Source organism: Rosa rugosa, chromosome 6 (assembly GCF_958449725.1).
Source record: "Rosa rugosa chromosome 6, drRosRugo1.1, whole genome shotgun sequence".
In the NCBI taxonomy this organism is placed as follows: Eukaryota; Viridiplantae; Streptophyta; class Magnoliopsida; order Rosales; family Rosaceae; genus Rosa; species Rosa rugosa.
In genome coordinates, this window is record NC_084825.1 from 39,623,754 (window position 1) to 39,641,425 (window position 17,672).

Below are 17,672 nucleotides of genomic sequence, written 5' to 3' on the forward strand. Positions count from 1 at the left end.
ACACATGAATCAAACTTCTTCATTTACATGCAAGTACTAACAAGAGTAGCAAGAGGATGACAGCTAGTATTGCTGACATGATTGATGAGATGGACAATTACAGCAGAATCCATCTGAATCAAGATATGAGACACACAGCAAGGGTAAGACTGTATGAGCTAGCGATGCTAGAGCAGAGACCACATACATTTCTAAATTTCTAATATCGATATGATTATCTGATTAATTTGCTTTACAAGGGTACAATGTATATGTCGATAATGGAAGATGTTAATTAATACTAATACTGCACTCATGCATGTTAATTATATGTGTCATCCTCTCTGTGTAATGACCGATCATATCTATACAGGTTTTGGTGTAGTTATGGTACATCCATAGTCATAATCTTCATCTAAAATTTCATAACTAATTACAACAACTTCATCACTGAATTATTTTTACAATAATTAATGTAAAAATAGATAATCTTTGTTTTAGATATAGTAACTACTTCATGTACAACTTGTTATTACTGCTTTTTGAACTAATTTACAAATGTTACCACAATGTGTTATCATATAGGTAAACCACCACGCATGTTCTCACTGGTGTAAAGAAGTTCTCCCTTGCGTAATTAAAGTAATATATTGTGTAATATCCATCGTCAAAGTTGTAATTACTTTCAGTCGATGTAATTTACCACAAACTACAATAATTGATATAAAAACGATAGTTTTTGTTCAAATTGTAGTAATTACTCCATCTACAACCTATGTACTAGTTTATGGACAATTTAACAAGTGTGACAACAAATTTGTTGTCAGAGTGGTAAATCTTTATGTTTTTGTCATTAATGAAATGATTACTTCAATAATCATGCATTTTACCACAATCCACGTCAATTGATGTAAAAACTGTAATTTTTGTTCTATTTGTAGTAATTACTCCACCTAACTAAGAGCATCTTTAGCAGACTCTCTATTTTAGCTCCTTAGCTATTTTGGAGAGCATGTTTAGCTTTTTATCTATTTTAGCAACTGCACCAGACTCCTAAGTGGCTCTCTATTATAACTTTTAGCTATCTCGCTCCTAAATATAGAGAGCGAGATGAGACTCTCTATAATTTGAAACATTCCTTTTAAGTTATTTTATGTAATTTATAAATACATTTAAACTCTTTAATCATCATTTAAAAAATAATATAAATTCAAAATTAGCTAAAATAGAGAGCATTGATACAGACGTATTTCTAAAGTGGCTAGCCAAAATGACTTTCTAGCTATTTTAGCTAAAATTTAACTAAAATATGGCTATCATTGCTAAAGATGCTCTAATGTACTAGTTTATGGACAATTTAACAAGTCTGACAACAAATTTGTTGTCACAGTGGTAAATGTTTATGTTTTTATCATTAATGAAATGATTACTACAATGACCATACATTTTACCACAACCCCAACAATTGATGTACAAGTGATAATTTTTGTTCTATTTGAAATAATTACTTCAAAAACTACATCATTTACAAGATTATCAATCATTTTACAATTCCGATAACATTTGTGTTGTGAACATGGTAAAATTAATATTAGACCAAAAGATATGTAAGTACTCAGTATTGTAAGGAGGTTCTCCATTTGATAATCAATGTTCTCCATTTGATAAAAGTTGTCCAACTATGATATTTACATCTTTGACCACTCAATTACAATAACCACAATAAGTCTGGTTATAAGTCGTAATTTTAGTTCTACTAGATGTAATTTATTATTTTGACAATATTTGTTACATGTTTCTGAACAATATTACATATCAAGATAGAATGTGTTGTTGAGGTCAAAAAACGTGAAGTCAAAGTAGGGGAGGCTCCGGTTTTCTTGGAGCAACCTCGGTTTATGAAACCTAGGATTTCGTGTTGCTGGCGGTGGTGCAGCTTCGCTCCCCAGACCAGGCAAGGCTGCGGCGCTCTCCCGGGTGGTGTACGACGACGGTGCGACAGCGGTGTGGATTTTGGTCTGGATCGTGCGGTCTGGGCTCGTTCCAAGCTTTGGTTCAGCGGCGGCGGGTTTGTTCCGAGTTTGTTCCAATCGGGGCTCTCTGGGTTGGTGCAGATCGGGATCTGAGCAGTCGATCGTGGTGGTGCTCCTGTGTAGGGTTCGGTGGTTCAGTCTGTTGAGGCTTTGGTCGCGGCGGTGACGCGAGCTCGTGCGGCTTCGAGAGCGGGTGCAATTCAGTCGGGTACCAGGTTCCGTTGATCGTTTTTTGAAGTAGGCTTTCGGCCCGGTCTTTAGGCGACCCATCGATGGTGGAGGAGAGATGGAGGCCGTCAGAATGGTGAACGGCGGGGCTGCCTTCTTTGACGGTTGGTCTGGTCCGGCTGGTGTGAGGAAGTTGGATTTGGTAGTGGGCTTGGACCTCTACCTTACTGGGTTGTGGTTGCAGCCTGGTGATCTGGGCCTTGGCCCAGTTCTCCTCTTCCTTCTCACTTAGTTGGGCTGGATTGGGCTTTTGTGGAGGTAGTCATTTTTTCTAGCCTTATTTCTGTCTTCTGGATGTTACCGTGCTCTGTGTTGTTGTGTTGCGACGTACACCATTTGGGTCTTAGGCTTCAAGATGCTCAGGATAGTGGTTCCATCTTAAGATAGGGTAGGGTTAGGAAAGTTTTTTTATTTGCTTTTCTTTTCTGCAGTTCCTTTAGGTTTTTGTTTTGTTGGCTAGAAATAATCTGGCTGCTTTTGGCAGTTAGTTCTGGCTGCTTTGCGCAGTTTGTATTGTGCTTGTACTTGTACTATGAGTGGTTTCTTGAAACCCTCTAGCTTGACGCTGTGACGTCGTAATATATTGGAACCTGATTCCATTTCCCTCAAAAAAAAAAAAAAAAAAAAAAAAGATAGAATGTGTTGTTAATATGGTAAATTTTATTTTAAAAAATGACTTGTGTCAACATTTAAGTGGATAACCTGTTAACCAGTTCAACAGGTTTTCACTGCATTAATTTATTAAAAAATAGAAAAATAAGGATATGACATACATCAAGGTATCCTAGACGACCCCTCCTCTACAAAAGACAATGGATATGTATCATACCCTAATAATATACTGAAACTCTAGAAACCAGGACCTGGCAGGCGACTAGCTAGAAGCCCTAAGACGGAGTCAGAAAGAACGAAATTAAAGTAAGAGCACACCTCTTCTGGAACCTTTTCTGTTAGGTCATTGAATTTGCTGCCTTTACAGAAGTCAAGCCCATAAGTACGTATTGCAGCGCGCGGATGCCCAGAGGAAGCATTTTTCGTAATTTCAGCTTCTCGAACCTTTTGCTAGTCATGCTGGGGAGGTCTAATATTGGACACAGGTGTTTGTTGACAACGCTCTGCTCTCCCATCCTGGTTGATCGGCTTCTCTTCAGAAGCTGCAGAGCTCTTTGATTCAGTTTTGTTTGTTTGTTTTTTTTTTTTAGCAAGTCGATTTTCTTGAGGACGTACCATGGCCAGGCACTTCCCTCTTCCTAAGATATGTCTCCTATGTATAATACAAAGGAATCCCCACAACCACGCCTGCTAGCTCTGATTAATTGGTCCGTTTGACTAATAACGTAGCACGACGGCACGAAAGTAGTTTCTCGACAAAGCGTGTATTTTACTTCAATTCTTTCACATTTTTTTTTCATCTTTTCTATGGCTTAACGATCACCAGTGGAGAATATTATCTTGAACTAGAGAATGATGCCCAAGAACTGCTAGAAATGAAGCCGAGGACAATATTTGCATGTCCTGTGGATTTGCGTCTTAGTATAGTAATTCTTACAACACCACCAATGATTTATTACAATCTAGAGAGTAACTAGTCAATAGAATTACCATGTCAAGACGCAAATTCACCCCAACAAAACTAAATATAGTATAGATGTGCAGCCACACATTGCATTAACGTGGTAATTGAAGTGCTAAGAGCACAGTCCTTAGTTACATGGGGCAAAATTCAGAAACCAAATTCTCCTCTTCGTCGACATGTATCATAGCAAACTTTGACACTTATAAAGGCATTACCGAACTTACCTTAAAATATATCAAACCAACTGGCAAGAATAAAAAAGAAATTTGTATATCACACGTTTATAACGTGTGGAATTCATTACTTTTGTCGGCGAGTCTCACTCAAATCACAATCAACCACCCATGTGAGCAGTAATTGACCTATACAACGCATTGATCTGTGTGTATAACTGTATATATATGCATGAAGAGCGAAGACTCGTTTGTATATTTATTACTTTGCTTCACGTTATTTCTCTTGTTTCTGTTAAATTCTCTCATGGAGGAAGAAAGTCAGCTACCCAAATGGGAAGGCAAAACGTCAGCTGAGCTGAAAGGCCCGGCAGCAGAAGAAGTTTGGCCTCTCTTGGCAGATTTCTGCAACATACATAAGTGGTTCCAAAGTCTTGAGACCAGTTATCATGTGGAGGGAGTCCCCGGCCAACCTGGCCTGGTTCGCTACTGCGGGCACCGTGACCATGATGATGACGAAGATGATCAGACGTTGGACACGATCAAGTTCTCAGCTAAAGAGAAGCTACTGATGATCGATCCAGTCAGGCGGTGTTTGAGCTACGAGATACTTGACAACAACTGGGGGCTCAAGTCATATGTTGCAACCATGCAAGTATTGGATCTGGATGGGAATAACGACCAAAGCCGCCGCGGGTGCAAGATTGAGTGGTCGTTTGTTTGTGATCCGATTGAGGGATGGAGGTTTGGAGATTACGTATCTCTTCTCGACTCTTGTCTGCTATCCATGGCAAAAAAGATGGAGCATGATGCCTTTCCATCTACTACTAGCTAGCTAGCTTTTGTATTTATGGGTGGATGTTGAACTAAGGATATATATAATCTGGTTGTTTGGTATTGTAGTCATTTTTTGTTTTTGTTTTGAGAAGAAGGTATTGTAATCATTTGAATTTTTACAAATGAGCTAAGAGATCGATTTAGATCTATGTGTATTCAAATTAAGAGTTCAATCGCATGTAAGAATTAACATGGACTTATCGATCAATGTTCACTATGGATCACAACAAGTTAGCTACCTTATTTGCAGTATACGTAATTAGACAATGTTTTAATTATTCAAATCTGTGACCTCTTTATGTATAATCACTAGTGAATACGGTATATATTGTTGATTACTTAATTATATAGTAATCCTAAATGTACATGAAATAGTTTGACAAAAGCCTACATCAATTAGGACAAATGGGAGGTACCTAGTCCTTGATGCCTATAAAAGTCTTAGATCTCTGCTCTATCAATCATCACGCTATTCATAAGCTTTACCCTATAAAAGTTTTCATACAGGATTGGATAGAGGAGAAGATATATCATGATTAATTCAAGTTGGTATACATGATTTATATTTTGTTTATCTCAGTGTTAATGCTTATGATAATCAATCTTAATTATGTTTTATGTTCTTAGATTGAGTACAATCTTATTTTAGTTTTACATAGCATAATTGTTTGTTTTGAGTCACATTCTTATAAAATCACTTCATGGAAACTTTAGGATTTTATGGAATTACAGAAGAAAAGAGAGGGGATTTTATTAGGATCATTTTAGAGATAATTCCATTTTTCACAGAACTAAAATGAGTACTCTCCTTTTAGAATTTTGGAAAAACTTCATTGCATAGTGAGGCTTTGGCCCTGCGTCTGTACAGTGCATAGTGAATCTCACGATCGACTTAATTAGGGTAACACACAAACTCATTTATCAGACTTTTTGAACAAAAATAAAATCATCATAGACTCCATTACTTTATTTTATGCACAATGTGATTACATACTCCTTGTTACAAGTTAATTTAGGCGAAACTTTTTTTACCCGGATGAGATACCACAACATGTGATCGACTTCTTCAATAATTCATTGCAAGGACTTTTGTATTAGAAAAAAACGAAAATGAATTCTTCAACACCCTACACACACGGTTTTGCAGGTGCGTGCAAGGTAGTTACAACTTCAAATTTTATTATTAAATTCTACACGTTATACACATGGAAAATGTTCAATGTATTGGTTTCCATATCTTGTCAATTCTTTTGTATGAATCGACGAAGTGACGTTGGATAGTACTGCATTACATGTAGCATCGCGAGCCGCAAAAAAATTATCCTTTTGGGCGAGTGATACGTGTACATGATATATTCACCAAAATACAGAAGATTCCAAAATAAATATGTCCACACAATTCTCCTTAGAAACTCAAACTTGGGAACTAGGTATATTAATTCCATTTGTATGTACATCGCTCATATATCTTATAGCTACAGATACAGGGTGTTTTATATAGGGGTAAACCTATGGTATGTTAACATTTCTCATACATCAACTATTTTTACCCCTTTAAGGACTCATGTTACTACTTTGAGGACTAATATTACTATTTTGAGGACTCATATGGTAAACTAAGAAAATTTGCCACTTTAAGGACTCATGTTACCACTTTGAGGACTAATATTACTATTTTGAGGACTCATGTGGTAACTAAGAAAATTTACCACTTTAAGGACTCATGTTACTACTTTAAGGACTAATATTACTATTTTTAGGACTCATTTTACCACTTTTAAGGCAATTGTATGCATGTCATACGTTAACACATTGTAGAATTTTCCTTTATATAGTACTTTGAAGTTCGGACATTGAACTACTTATTGATGGAACATACTGTGAATAATTTATAGTCTAACCGTTTTTAATTTCGGAATTTTAATACTCTGAAACACAATTAAATTTTTATTTTTTTTATTTTTAACATGCCATAGAACTTTTGATAGATTGGTATGTTTGCTGCCTTGTTTGAATCTATGGAGCGAAGGTTGAGCCAGATAGCTAGATAGAGGTAATCCTAGTCCTAGATTTTTATTTTTTGAATATGCCATAAAACGTACTTTTCATAAATTTTGAATATGCCTAGCTTGTTTGAATGGATTATGCCCCACCGAGAAGAAGCCCATTCAACAAATAAAGGTCATAGAGGATTCAATCAACTCACCCCACAAGAACAAAGAACTTTCTTCCAAATATGTAGCGAGAAAGAGCAGGCAAAGAAAAGATGATTGATATTCTCTAGAAACAAACCACAAAGAGGGCAGAGAGGACTGATATGAGGTGAATAAACAATGACTTTGTCGAGAATAGCAAGCTTACCATGGACAACCAACCAAAGGATAAAACTGGGTCTTGGTATATTATTTTTAACCAGATAAGCTTTGCCCAGTCAACAGAAGGATAATGATACTAAAAGTGATCCAGCGCTAAAGCTGTAGAGAATTTTCCAGTTGTAGAGGCTAACCACATAAAGCAATCCTTGCAACTAGAATTGGGATAGATACCTTCTAGATTCTTTACAACTTCAAGAAAGGCAGAACTGTACGAAATAGGCCAGCACTAGGCCTGACATTTAAACCCATAACCCGCAAACCCGCACGATATCCGCAAGCTAAAAACCCGCACAAACCCGCCCGTTTATTAATACGGGCTAAAAAAAACCTAGCAAATTAACGGGCTTTGCGTGCTAAACCCGTTGGAACCCGTTAACTCAAAACCCTTCCCAAAAACTCATTTCTAGCAAACTTTTAGGATTTTTAATTTTTTTAAATTTGATTTACTCTCAAACTTTATCTTATTCTAGCAAGCATTACCAAACGAGGCATTAATTGTAAAAATACGCGATGCTATGGTCTACTCCCGCGTGTGTATGTATGTAGATCTTCAACTTTGAATTAGTAATCTTCTTGGAGGACTGCTTTATATACAGCACCTTATGACTATCTTCAGATCTAATACTACTTTGACTATGACAAATAGTTATTGCAGAGCCAATAGTTACCTTTTGAATGTTGGAATCTCCCTTTTCTGTTTGAATGGTAATTAATTGTATATTCTTGTTTCGTTCTTATAGGCAACTTGATTGCCTTTCAATGTCAAAAAAGCTACTTGCAGTGCCTTGTGATGTAGTGATGTTGTTGTCAAAAAAATTATATACATAAGTCTTAACTGGTTCTAGTTGCTTTAATAAAAAGTAAAAAAAAAAAAAAAAAGTTTACGGGTCTTAATGGGTTCCAACGGATAACCCGCAAACCCGCCGGGTTTAACCCACGAAACCCGTTAAGCTAACTGGTTCTTACCGGGTCTGCCCGTTAAGCTAATTGATTCTTATCGGGTCGGCCCGTTAAGAACCCGCACGTTGCCAGGCTTAGCCAGCACCAAGACTTACCCCTTACAAAATAGCCAACCACTATTAGAAGGAATACCAGAGTTAATAATAGCATCAGGCCCCAACCTGGGAAGCAAGGGGACTCAAGAGTGCCAATGATCATGCAAAAAATAAGTGGACTTGCCAAGAGCCTGGATATTCTTGGGATAATGATCACTTACCCACTTTCTACCAAAATACTTCTCATACACCCTACTAACTTATTTTTATCCGCTTTCACACAAAACTTTTTCCTTTTTCTTCCCAACTTTTCAATTCACTTAAAATTATACCATTAGTACCCTTTTTACCTTTCACCATCTTTTTATTACTGTGAATGGTATTTTTAAACTCTAAATTTATTGACGGAGCGTGGTGGGCTCAGACCTTGAAGTTATTTGTTTAGATATCAATTATATTGGAGAGGAAAGATCCCACATTGGAAAAGTGGCAAATAAAATATAAATTCTAAGTGGGTGGCTCTTACCCAATTGAACCGAGACCTTTTGTGATTAAAACCACCCATTAGGTGTTGAGTTTTAATCACAAAAGGCCTCGGTTCAATTGGGTAAGAGCCACCCACTTAGAAGTTGGGACAGTATCGGTACAATGGTGGGCCACGGGCCACGCTTGCCGCTATTTAACATGGTATCAGAGCGGGTCCCTCTCCAATTATATCTCCAGTTATCATGGGCCCGAATTTGAGTTCCTTATATTGCCATCGGAAAATTCCGATTGGATTGTTACCAAGTGTCCGATGTGGGCCTTGGATTGTTATATTGGCCAAGTCTCCAATATGAGACTTATGTCCTAATTTCCAATGTGGGAATTGGATTGTTAATAAATTTCACGTGCAGATCTAGAGTTAGGTTGCGCGTGAGAGGGCGTGTTGGAGAGGAAAGATCCCACATTGGAAAAGTGACAAATAAAATATAACTTATAAGTGGGTAGCTCTTACCCAATTGTGCCGAGGCCTTTTGTGATTAAAACCCAACAGCTAATGGGTGGTTAAGTTGGGACAGTATCGGTACAATGGTGGGCCACGGGCCACGCTTGTCGCTGTTTAACAAATTACAACTGAAATTCATCCTCTATATTCAAAGGTAAAAATTTAATTTTCACCATTCATAATTTCAGTCATTTCAAGGCTAGACTTATTAGCAATTTGCAAAGAAACTAGTAAAGAATTAGCAGAAGAAAGAGAAAAGTTGAGAAAGCTACAAGATTTTAGATCTAGACTCAGGAGAGAAACCCCAGGTTATTGGATTCTATGAAACATTTACTGAAGGGTAAGAAAAAGCTTCCAGTAAAATCTAAGAAATCTAATGGGTTCAAACCATTAGAAAGACCTTAGAAGAATCCTATTCCAAACATGATTTTTCTAGAACCAACAACAAGTTTGACTAGTGTCAAATATGAAGAACCAAAACACTTGGTAGCAAGAGATGTTAAAATGATGAGAATCTTTGGGAAAAAGAAAGGAGTACAACTCCTAAATGTAGAAGAATTTGAATACAATGAAATAGAACAAGAGGTGAAAAGCTCTTCAATTCCGAAATTAGATTTCAAACAAATCTATAAAAGAGGAAAATTTAAATTGATGGATAGCCACTATTTCAAATTAATGGAATTTACAACTCCATCTACAACAGAGAAACAGATCTCTTAATGATCACTCCTCAAGAAGTTGTTAGAGCCAAAGCAAAGAATTATCAATTTATGCATATGGGAGCAGTCCAAGTTGGCATAAAATTTCATGCATGAGAAGGCATAAACTGTTCAGTTCTATGTGTCTTACAAGACAATAGACTAACAGATTTTCAAGCTAGAGTATTGGGAAATCTTGAAGCATCTTTTTGCAATCAAGTGGCATATTTCAACTGTTTTCCAAATTTCTCAACCAGCTTGAAAGATGCTGCTCACTGTTTAAGACTGAGAGTCAAAACAGATGGCATAACAATGAAAGAAAATATGCAAGAACTTGCAATAGTATACAGAATATACTATAAATTGATGAGTACCACATGCAGTAGAGCCTAAAACAAGGATATCAAATATTCCAGGTCTCACTACTGGATTCCTCATCAGTTAAAAGAACCATTCGCAACAAATTCATAAGGTTACTTAGAATGAAGTGACTTTTCCTATCGAATGGAAATTATCTGGTCCAAAGAAACCACCAGAAAGTGCTAAAGCAGCAATTTATGAAAGTAGAAAGACTGGAGATATCAGTCTAAAGTTCGTTGATCACAAAAAATGTGATGTATGTCCTGAAAATATCAGGATAAATAGAAATTTTAGAAGATGCAGCAGTACTAGCGGCACTAAATTTGTTATAGAAGAACCAACATATCCTATTACAGAAGAGGAACTAGAAGCTTATCTAAATAGATCAGTAAATATGCTTAGAGCAGAAAAGCTCTATGAACTCTATGATGAAGTAGAATCTTGCAAAGATACAACTCGGTTAGAGCAACTAATTGAAGAAATAAAAAATTTCAAAGTAGGAAAGGTAAGAAAAGTCCTTCCCTATCAAGATATAGAAATGAAAAAAGGAGACAGCTAGCTCCAATTCCAAAACTTTCATTACTAGAGAAAAGGGAAAACTGAAACTCTCTATACAGAAAGCCCCTACAGGTAAACAACAAGAAATAAATTCTCAAAGATTTGTCCAGAGGATAATCTGGCTAGAGTACCAATTACAAATTATGGTATATGGCTGAATCTTGACAAAGCTCTAGATAAAAGAAAAGCTATTGATCAATGGGTGGATGGGTAAAGGTATAGTATGTTAACATTTCTCATACATCAACTATTTTTACCACTTTAAGGACTCATGTTACCACTTTGAGGACTAATATTACTATTTTGAGGACTCATATGGTAAACTAAGAAAATTTACCACTTTAAGGACTTATGTTACCACTTTGAGGACTAATATTACTATTTTGAGGACTCATGTGGTAACTAAGAAAATTTATCACTTTAAGGACTCATGTTACCACTTTGAGGACTAATATTACTATTTTGAGGACTCAAATTACCACTTTTAAGGCAATTGTATGCATGTCATACGTTAACATTTTGTAGAATTTTCCATGGGTGGATAGCCTCATGATGGTTGCAGCTCTCACCCTTGGAAAATTTGAAGCACCAGATCTTCAGGTGTATTTTGAAACTACTCTTACTGGAGTAGCCAAAAAATATTACTTCTCTTTCAAAGAAACTGAAAGAGGAAAAGACTGGTTAGAACATATCAAAAACTCAAAATTCCCATATGATTTTGCAGTACCACTATATGATCAGTTCTGTGGAGATCTCAAACATAAGTGAAAAGGCTAGAGAAACAGCCAAATCAAACATTTATGCTCTCAAGATTTGCGACACGCGATATTTTGAAGAATATCTAAATGAATTTCAAGAATACTATTGTACAATAGGTGAGCTAGAAAACACTAATCTAGTGAACTTGTTACACAGAAAACTTTCTAAACCATGGAGAACAACTATGAGAGAAAGTATAACTGAAAAACCAATTGAAAGATTTTCAGTAGGAGGAATTGTCGACAGAATCAGGCAATTACTAAAAGAACAATGCAAAGCAAATCTTAGACCCAAAATGGCCAAAAAGCAGCTCAAAGGAGTTGAAAACTTCTGTTATGGAATACTGGATATGCCCACCAACTGGGGATGTCATGAATCTAAGTTTCACAAGAAAAGAAAAGAAAAATATTACTAAAAAAGGTTCAGAAAAAGTGAACACAAAAAGAATTGGAAGTTTAAGAAAAGCTCTAACTTCAAGAAACAAGATATAGATCCAAAAAAGAAATTCTTCAAAAAAAAAAAATAATCATCAAAACAATCATCAGAAGAAACCAGGAAAGAAAGAATACAGATGTTGGTTATGTAAAGCTGAAGGACATTATGCTAATGAATGTCCAGAAAAAAAAAAAAATAAAAAAGATCTACAAAAGCTCTATTTGAAGATTATGAACTTATAGTAGAAAAATCAAATATGAAAGGCTACGAGGTAGCTGATGATAGGTTAGTTTACTCTGTCTGGTCTGAAGAAGAAGAATCTCATCTAATTCTGAAAATCATTCTGAAATAGAATACTTAGAATCAAGATAGATGAATATTCTTAAAGTAAAAAATTGGGAAGAAAGTAAGAAAGAAGAAATAATGTCTTCACAAAGGCAACATTTATACAGTTTAGACAACCTATGGGTCGACACAAAATTAGCAATAGGGTATCTAGATTTCGCATTTAGAGTAGGTTCATAGTGTTTCGGGGGCTGACCACGGGTTGACCGGGTAGGCAAACTTCTGGTTGGGAGGCCATCTGACACAGACGAAGGAACACTATTTGACACAGAAGAACTATGAGTCAAAGAAGGGTTAGAAAATACTTCGAGTGACGATTGAGCAGGAGAGACCACGACTAAAGGAGAAGGGGAGACTGGAGAATTGTTCAAAACAATGTTTGCAGCATCGAGAACTGCAGGTGCGTTCAAAATAGGATCAGCGGCAATAGAAATAGAATGAGAAACGGGTCCTCCGACCTATTGGTTAGATTTATCCGGTCGACTGGGTAAAATCTCACGGTCGATCCGACCAGTTGGTAAACCGTGACCGCTCAAATCCTATTCTTCCCTGAGTTTACTTTCTACATGGGGCGACCGATCGGTGGAATCAATTCAACCGGTCGGTGAACTTCTATTTTCTCCTGGTTCAAGTGCTAAACCGAGTGACCGGTCGGTGGATTTGGTGCGACCGGTCGGTAAGCTGCTGTTCGTGTTCGCGTCTTCTACTGAATTAAACGATTGGTCGGTGGAGTTGGGCTGACCAGTCGGTGGCCCACTATCTTCTTTTCTAGTTCTGTGCCAAAAAAACTCTAGCCTTAAGGATTCAGATTCTAGTCTTCCATCTTGCTCACTGAACAAATCTTCATAATAACAGGACCCCTCCCCCTACCGAGGAGTCACATGAGGTAAAAAAATAACATGCATCTTTACTGAACGTAACATCCATGGTGACATAAAATTTTTAGGACTAAGGGTGATAACATTTGTAGCCTTTCTGATGAGAACCATACCCCACAAACACGCACTTAAGGGTTCTAGCATCCAATTTTGACCTTTGATTCTTATACAGATGGACATAAGTAACATAACCAAAGACACGAGCAGGAAGAGTGTTTGATGATGGAATAGAGACGTATTTAGACAAGACATCAAGCGGAACACGACCTTGAAGAGGGGCTGATGGGAGATGATTGATCAGATGAGACGCACACAACACAACCTCTCCCCAAAGGTACTTAGGCATGTTAGCACTCAGGAGGACAGACCGAGCTATGTCCAGGAGATGGCAATTTTTCCGTTCAGACACCCCATTTTGCTCAGGTGTGTGGACACGAAGTTTGGTGTATTATGCCATAGTGTTGGAAATACTCATGAAAAGAATGGTTAAGAAACTCACCCCTATTATCAGAACGAAAGATTTTAACACGAGCATCATATTGAGTACAAATAAGATTATGGAATGCTGTAAAAGCAGAAAAAACAGAATCTTTGGACTTAAGCAACACCGCTCAAGATAATCGAATAAAATCATCAATGAATAACACAAAATATCACATTCCAGAAAGGGTAGAATGTTTAGAAGGACCCCATAAATAGGCATACTAGAATGAAAACTCAAAGGATAACTAGACCTATAACTCTTAGCCAAAGCACAAGTTTCACAATGCAAGCTAGACTCACTAACTCCCAGAAACAATGAAGGATGGACTTCTTCATAACTCCAAAAGATGGATGACCCAAACGTCTGTGCCATAACCATAGCTCACTCAATCGGTCAGAACTCAATGTCAGGGCCAAGGGCTGTTCTGGTGCTTGTGTTGGCTCTGCGTACATGCAATCCAAGTGAAACAGTCTCCCTCTCAGGTCTCCCTTGCCAATGATCACCCTGGTGCACAAATTTTGAAAAATAACATACATTGGGTAAAAGGTTACAGAGCACTTATTTTGTGAATTCAACTGGGATACAGACAAAAGGTGATGAGACAACGAGGGTACATAAAGCACATCCTGCAATACAATGGATGGTGTAACCTGAACAGACCCAATACCTAAGACAGGAAAAGATGCACCATTTGCATTAGAAATATAGGATATAGATGGGGATGACATAGACTAAAGAATGACTTATCATAGGTCATATGGTCAGACGCACCAGAATCAATTATCCACGTATCACTACCAGTAAATTCAGAAACATGTAAAGCAACACCAATTTTACCTCGACTTTCCTTAGTCAAGGAAACATTACCTTTGAGGGGTCTTGCCCTTTCAATGTTGGAGAAGTCAGGTTCTGGTACCAATTGGACTGCTGCTTTGCCTCTTTAACCACCACCACGTCCTTCACGTCCTCCAGTATCATTGCCTTCTCTCCAACCAGAGTTGTTGTAATTGAACCTTCGCAGCTTAGGGCATTGATTCTTGAAATGGCTAACTTCCTTGCAATAGTTGCAAGTCATTTGGTTATAATTCTGATTTTGCTGATATCCCTGGTTCCGTGGTTGATACTGGTTCTGAGAGGGAACTAGGGTCGAGTTCCCAATCTAAGGTTAAGGTGGAGGTCTAGCATGTATTGCTAAACTAGAAATTTCAGTATGAAGGCTCTGAGCAGCAGCCTTATTACCTTCATCTCTTCGGATATAGGCAAAAGCTTGTTCCAATGTAGGTGGAGTTGCAAGACGCAATAAGCCAATAACTCATTCTTTTCCCCTTCAAAGTGAGGATCCAGGCCACCAAGAAAAATATGGACACACATCTTGTCCTGCTCAGTCCGATAGAAATTGATATCAGCTTCACAAGTCATAGGATTAAGGTTTCTCTGATCAAGCTCTTGCCAAATTGTCCTCAAATTCGCATAAAAAGTTGCAACAGGTTGTCCACTCTGAGTTGTTTTGAAAGCTTTGGCATTCAATTCATGAACACGAGCAAAGTCACTCTCATCATAATATGTAGCAGCAACAGAATCCCAAATTGCTTTGGGAGAATCATAGTTAGCAAATAATCTCATTACCTCCAGAGTCATAGCCTTGAGAATAATTCCCATCACATTAGTAATTTTCGTATCCCATTCATCGACTTTTGGTCCTGCAGTAGGTCTTGCTGCGCTACCGGTAACATAATTCCACTTTCCAATCCCATGAATATGGATCTTCATGAGTCTGCAAAAACTGATAATTGGTACCATCGAGCTTGACACCAAAACTCGAGTTATCTGTGACATTCTGAACAATTACGACCTCACGGGCCACAGAACTCGTCTCTCCAGACTCCAGAGATTCTCCACTATTCCCGTCGGTGATCTTCAAATCCACCATCTTCTTTCTTCTTCAAATATTCAGATTAACAACCAAAGGAGCCAACAAAAAAACACAAAGCACAAGGGAAGCAACGATCGAACAAAAGAACCAACAAAACAAAAGGATCAGCTTAGCAACCAGTGAACAGAAAAAACAAAAGAACCACAGCAACCAAAAGATCGAATCTGCAGCGGAAAAAACACAACTGAGTCCGAATGGATCTCGACTCTGATACCAAGTCAAAAGGAACCAAGAGATTGGGAATTTCTTAATTGTATTCACCTTATCCAAGAATGGAGTAAATATACAAGATACACAAAGACCTATTAGGAAACTAATTACAACAGAATATTCCTAATAGTAATAAAATATTCACAATCCCAATACTACTCAGCATGACTCACGCCAACGAACTTATTTTCATTACATAAGAACAAAAAGAAAGCAGGAAAATTAAAATGAAAATGACAACTTCTTCGAATGAACATGTTGTCACCAATAATTTCATTTTTGCATGTAGTTAGTTTGATTCCATTTTTATGGTACTTGTTTTAATTAGGGGCCGTGACCACTTACCCAATTTTAGACTAAAAATTACCCACTTACTCCACTAAGAGTTTTTTAACCCCATTTACCCAATCTAACAGTGTTTGACAGTATTGCTCTCATACTCCCTCTATCTCTCTCTCTCGATTCCCCTTCTCCTCCCAGACTCCATCTCTATCTCTCTCTCTCTCTCTCACATTCTCTGTGCCATGGCTGCTCCGGCGCCCCACCTCCGGCTTCGGGCCAACACCTCCATCAAGTCAACACCGCCAGGTCCCCCAAGCCAGCCCCAAGATCGGAGCACTGCATCCGGATTCGAATTGAACCTCCGAGTGCCGCCGTCACCAAAAACAGACTCTCTCTCTCTCTCTCTCAAACCAGACTCTCTCTGCCATGGCTGCTCCGGCGCCCCACCTTCAGCTTCGGGCCAACAACTCGATCGATCCACCTCCGGCGTCGCCGTCACCCAAACCACAGATCCAACGATCCAAGGCCCATTGCAACAACTCAGCCCCAACGCCGATCCGACTCCGATCCCAGCCCGAATCGACTCCGCTCCAACGTCGCCGTCACCCTAAAACACGCCCCGACCACTCCTGCATCGGCCTCACACTCCGGTGGGTGCCCACAGATTTTTTTTTTTTTTTTGGTATCCTGAGATTTTTTTATTTTTTATTTTTGTATCTGTAATGTATTCATTTTGGTTCACTTGAGGGCAATAATATGATTATTGGAGGGTAATAATATGATTATTGGGGCAATAATATGATTATTAGGAGACAATAATATGAGTATTGGGGGGCAATAATATGATTACTGGGGGGCAATAATATGATCAATTGTGCCTATAGTGTATTCATTTTGGTTTTGGGAGTTTATACAATTCACTGGACGGCAATAATATGATTTTTGGGAGGCAATAATATGAGTATTGGGGGGCAATAATATGATTACTGGGGGGCAATAATATGGTTACTGGGTATTATTAGGGGGCAATAAATTCAGACACCGGAATCCCGACACCAGTCCGGTAGCCGGATTACGGATTTCGGTGACTGGTCGCCGGATTCCGGTCATCGGTTGCCGGATTCCGGTCACTGGTCGCCGGATTCCCATCACCGGAGTCGGCGGCCGGCCACTGGTCGCCGAAGTCCGGCAAGGTGGAGGATGACTTCTCCCTCTAAGTGAGAAAGAAGGAGAGGGCAAAAAAGTCCCAAAAATAAATAAAAAAGAATTAATTGGGTATTAGGGAAATAATCTCTTAGAGTGTTTTGGGTAAACGGGGTTAAAAAATTGTTAGTGGAGCAAGTGGGCAATTTTTAAGCTGAAATTGGGTAAATGATCATTTCCCCTTTTAATTATATAAGAAAAAAAGGAACATTAAAATAAAAAATGACAACTTCTTCGGAACATGTTGTCACCAATATTTTCCCTTTTTGTTTTTCTGATGTAATTAAATATGTACTATATAAATGGAATCAAACTAGCTACATGCAAAATATTTCTGATCAGT

At 38.0% G+C, this 17,672-nt stretch overlaps 1 protein-coding gene across 1 annotated transcript; it reads left to right on the plus strand.

The window, feature by feature from the left end:
* The first annotated feature begins 4,236 nt into the window (after window positions 1-4,236).
* LOC133717230 (lachrymatory-factor synthase-like) lies at window positions 4,237-5,086 on the plus strand. The gene has a single exon (XM_062143908.1). It carries the CDS (start codon window positions 4,297-4,299, stop codon window positions 4,822-4,824), a length of 528 nt encoding a protein of 175 aa, XP_061999892.1. The 5' UTR covers window positions 4,237-4,296; the 3' UTR covers window positions 4,825-5,086.
* The last annotated feature ends 12,586 nt before the right edge of the window (window positions 5,087-17,672 follow it).

Bases quoted from the DNA above. Each gene is read 5' to 3' on its own strand.
- LOC133717230 (XM_062143908.1), top strand. From the start codon at position 4,297: ATGGAGGAAGAAAGTCAGCTACCCAAATGGGAAGGCAAAACGTCAGCT.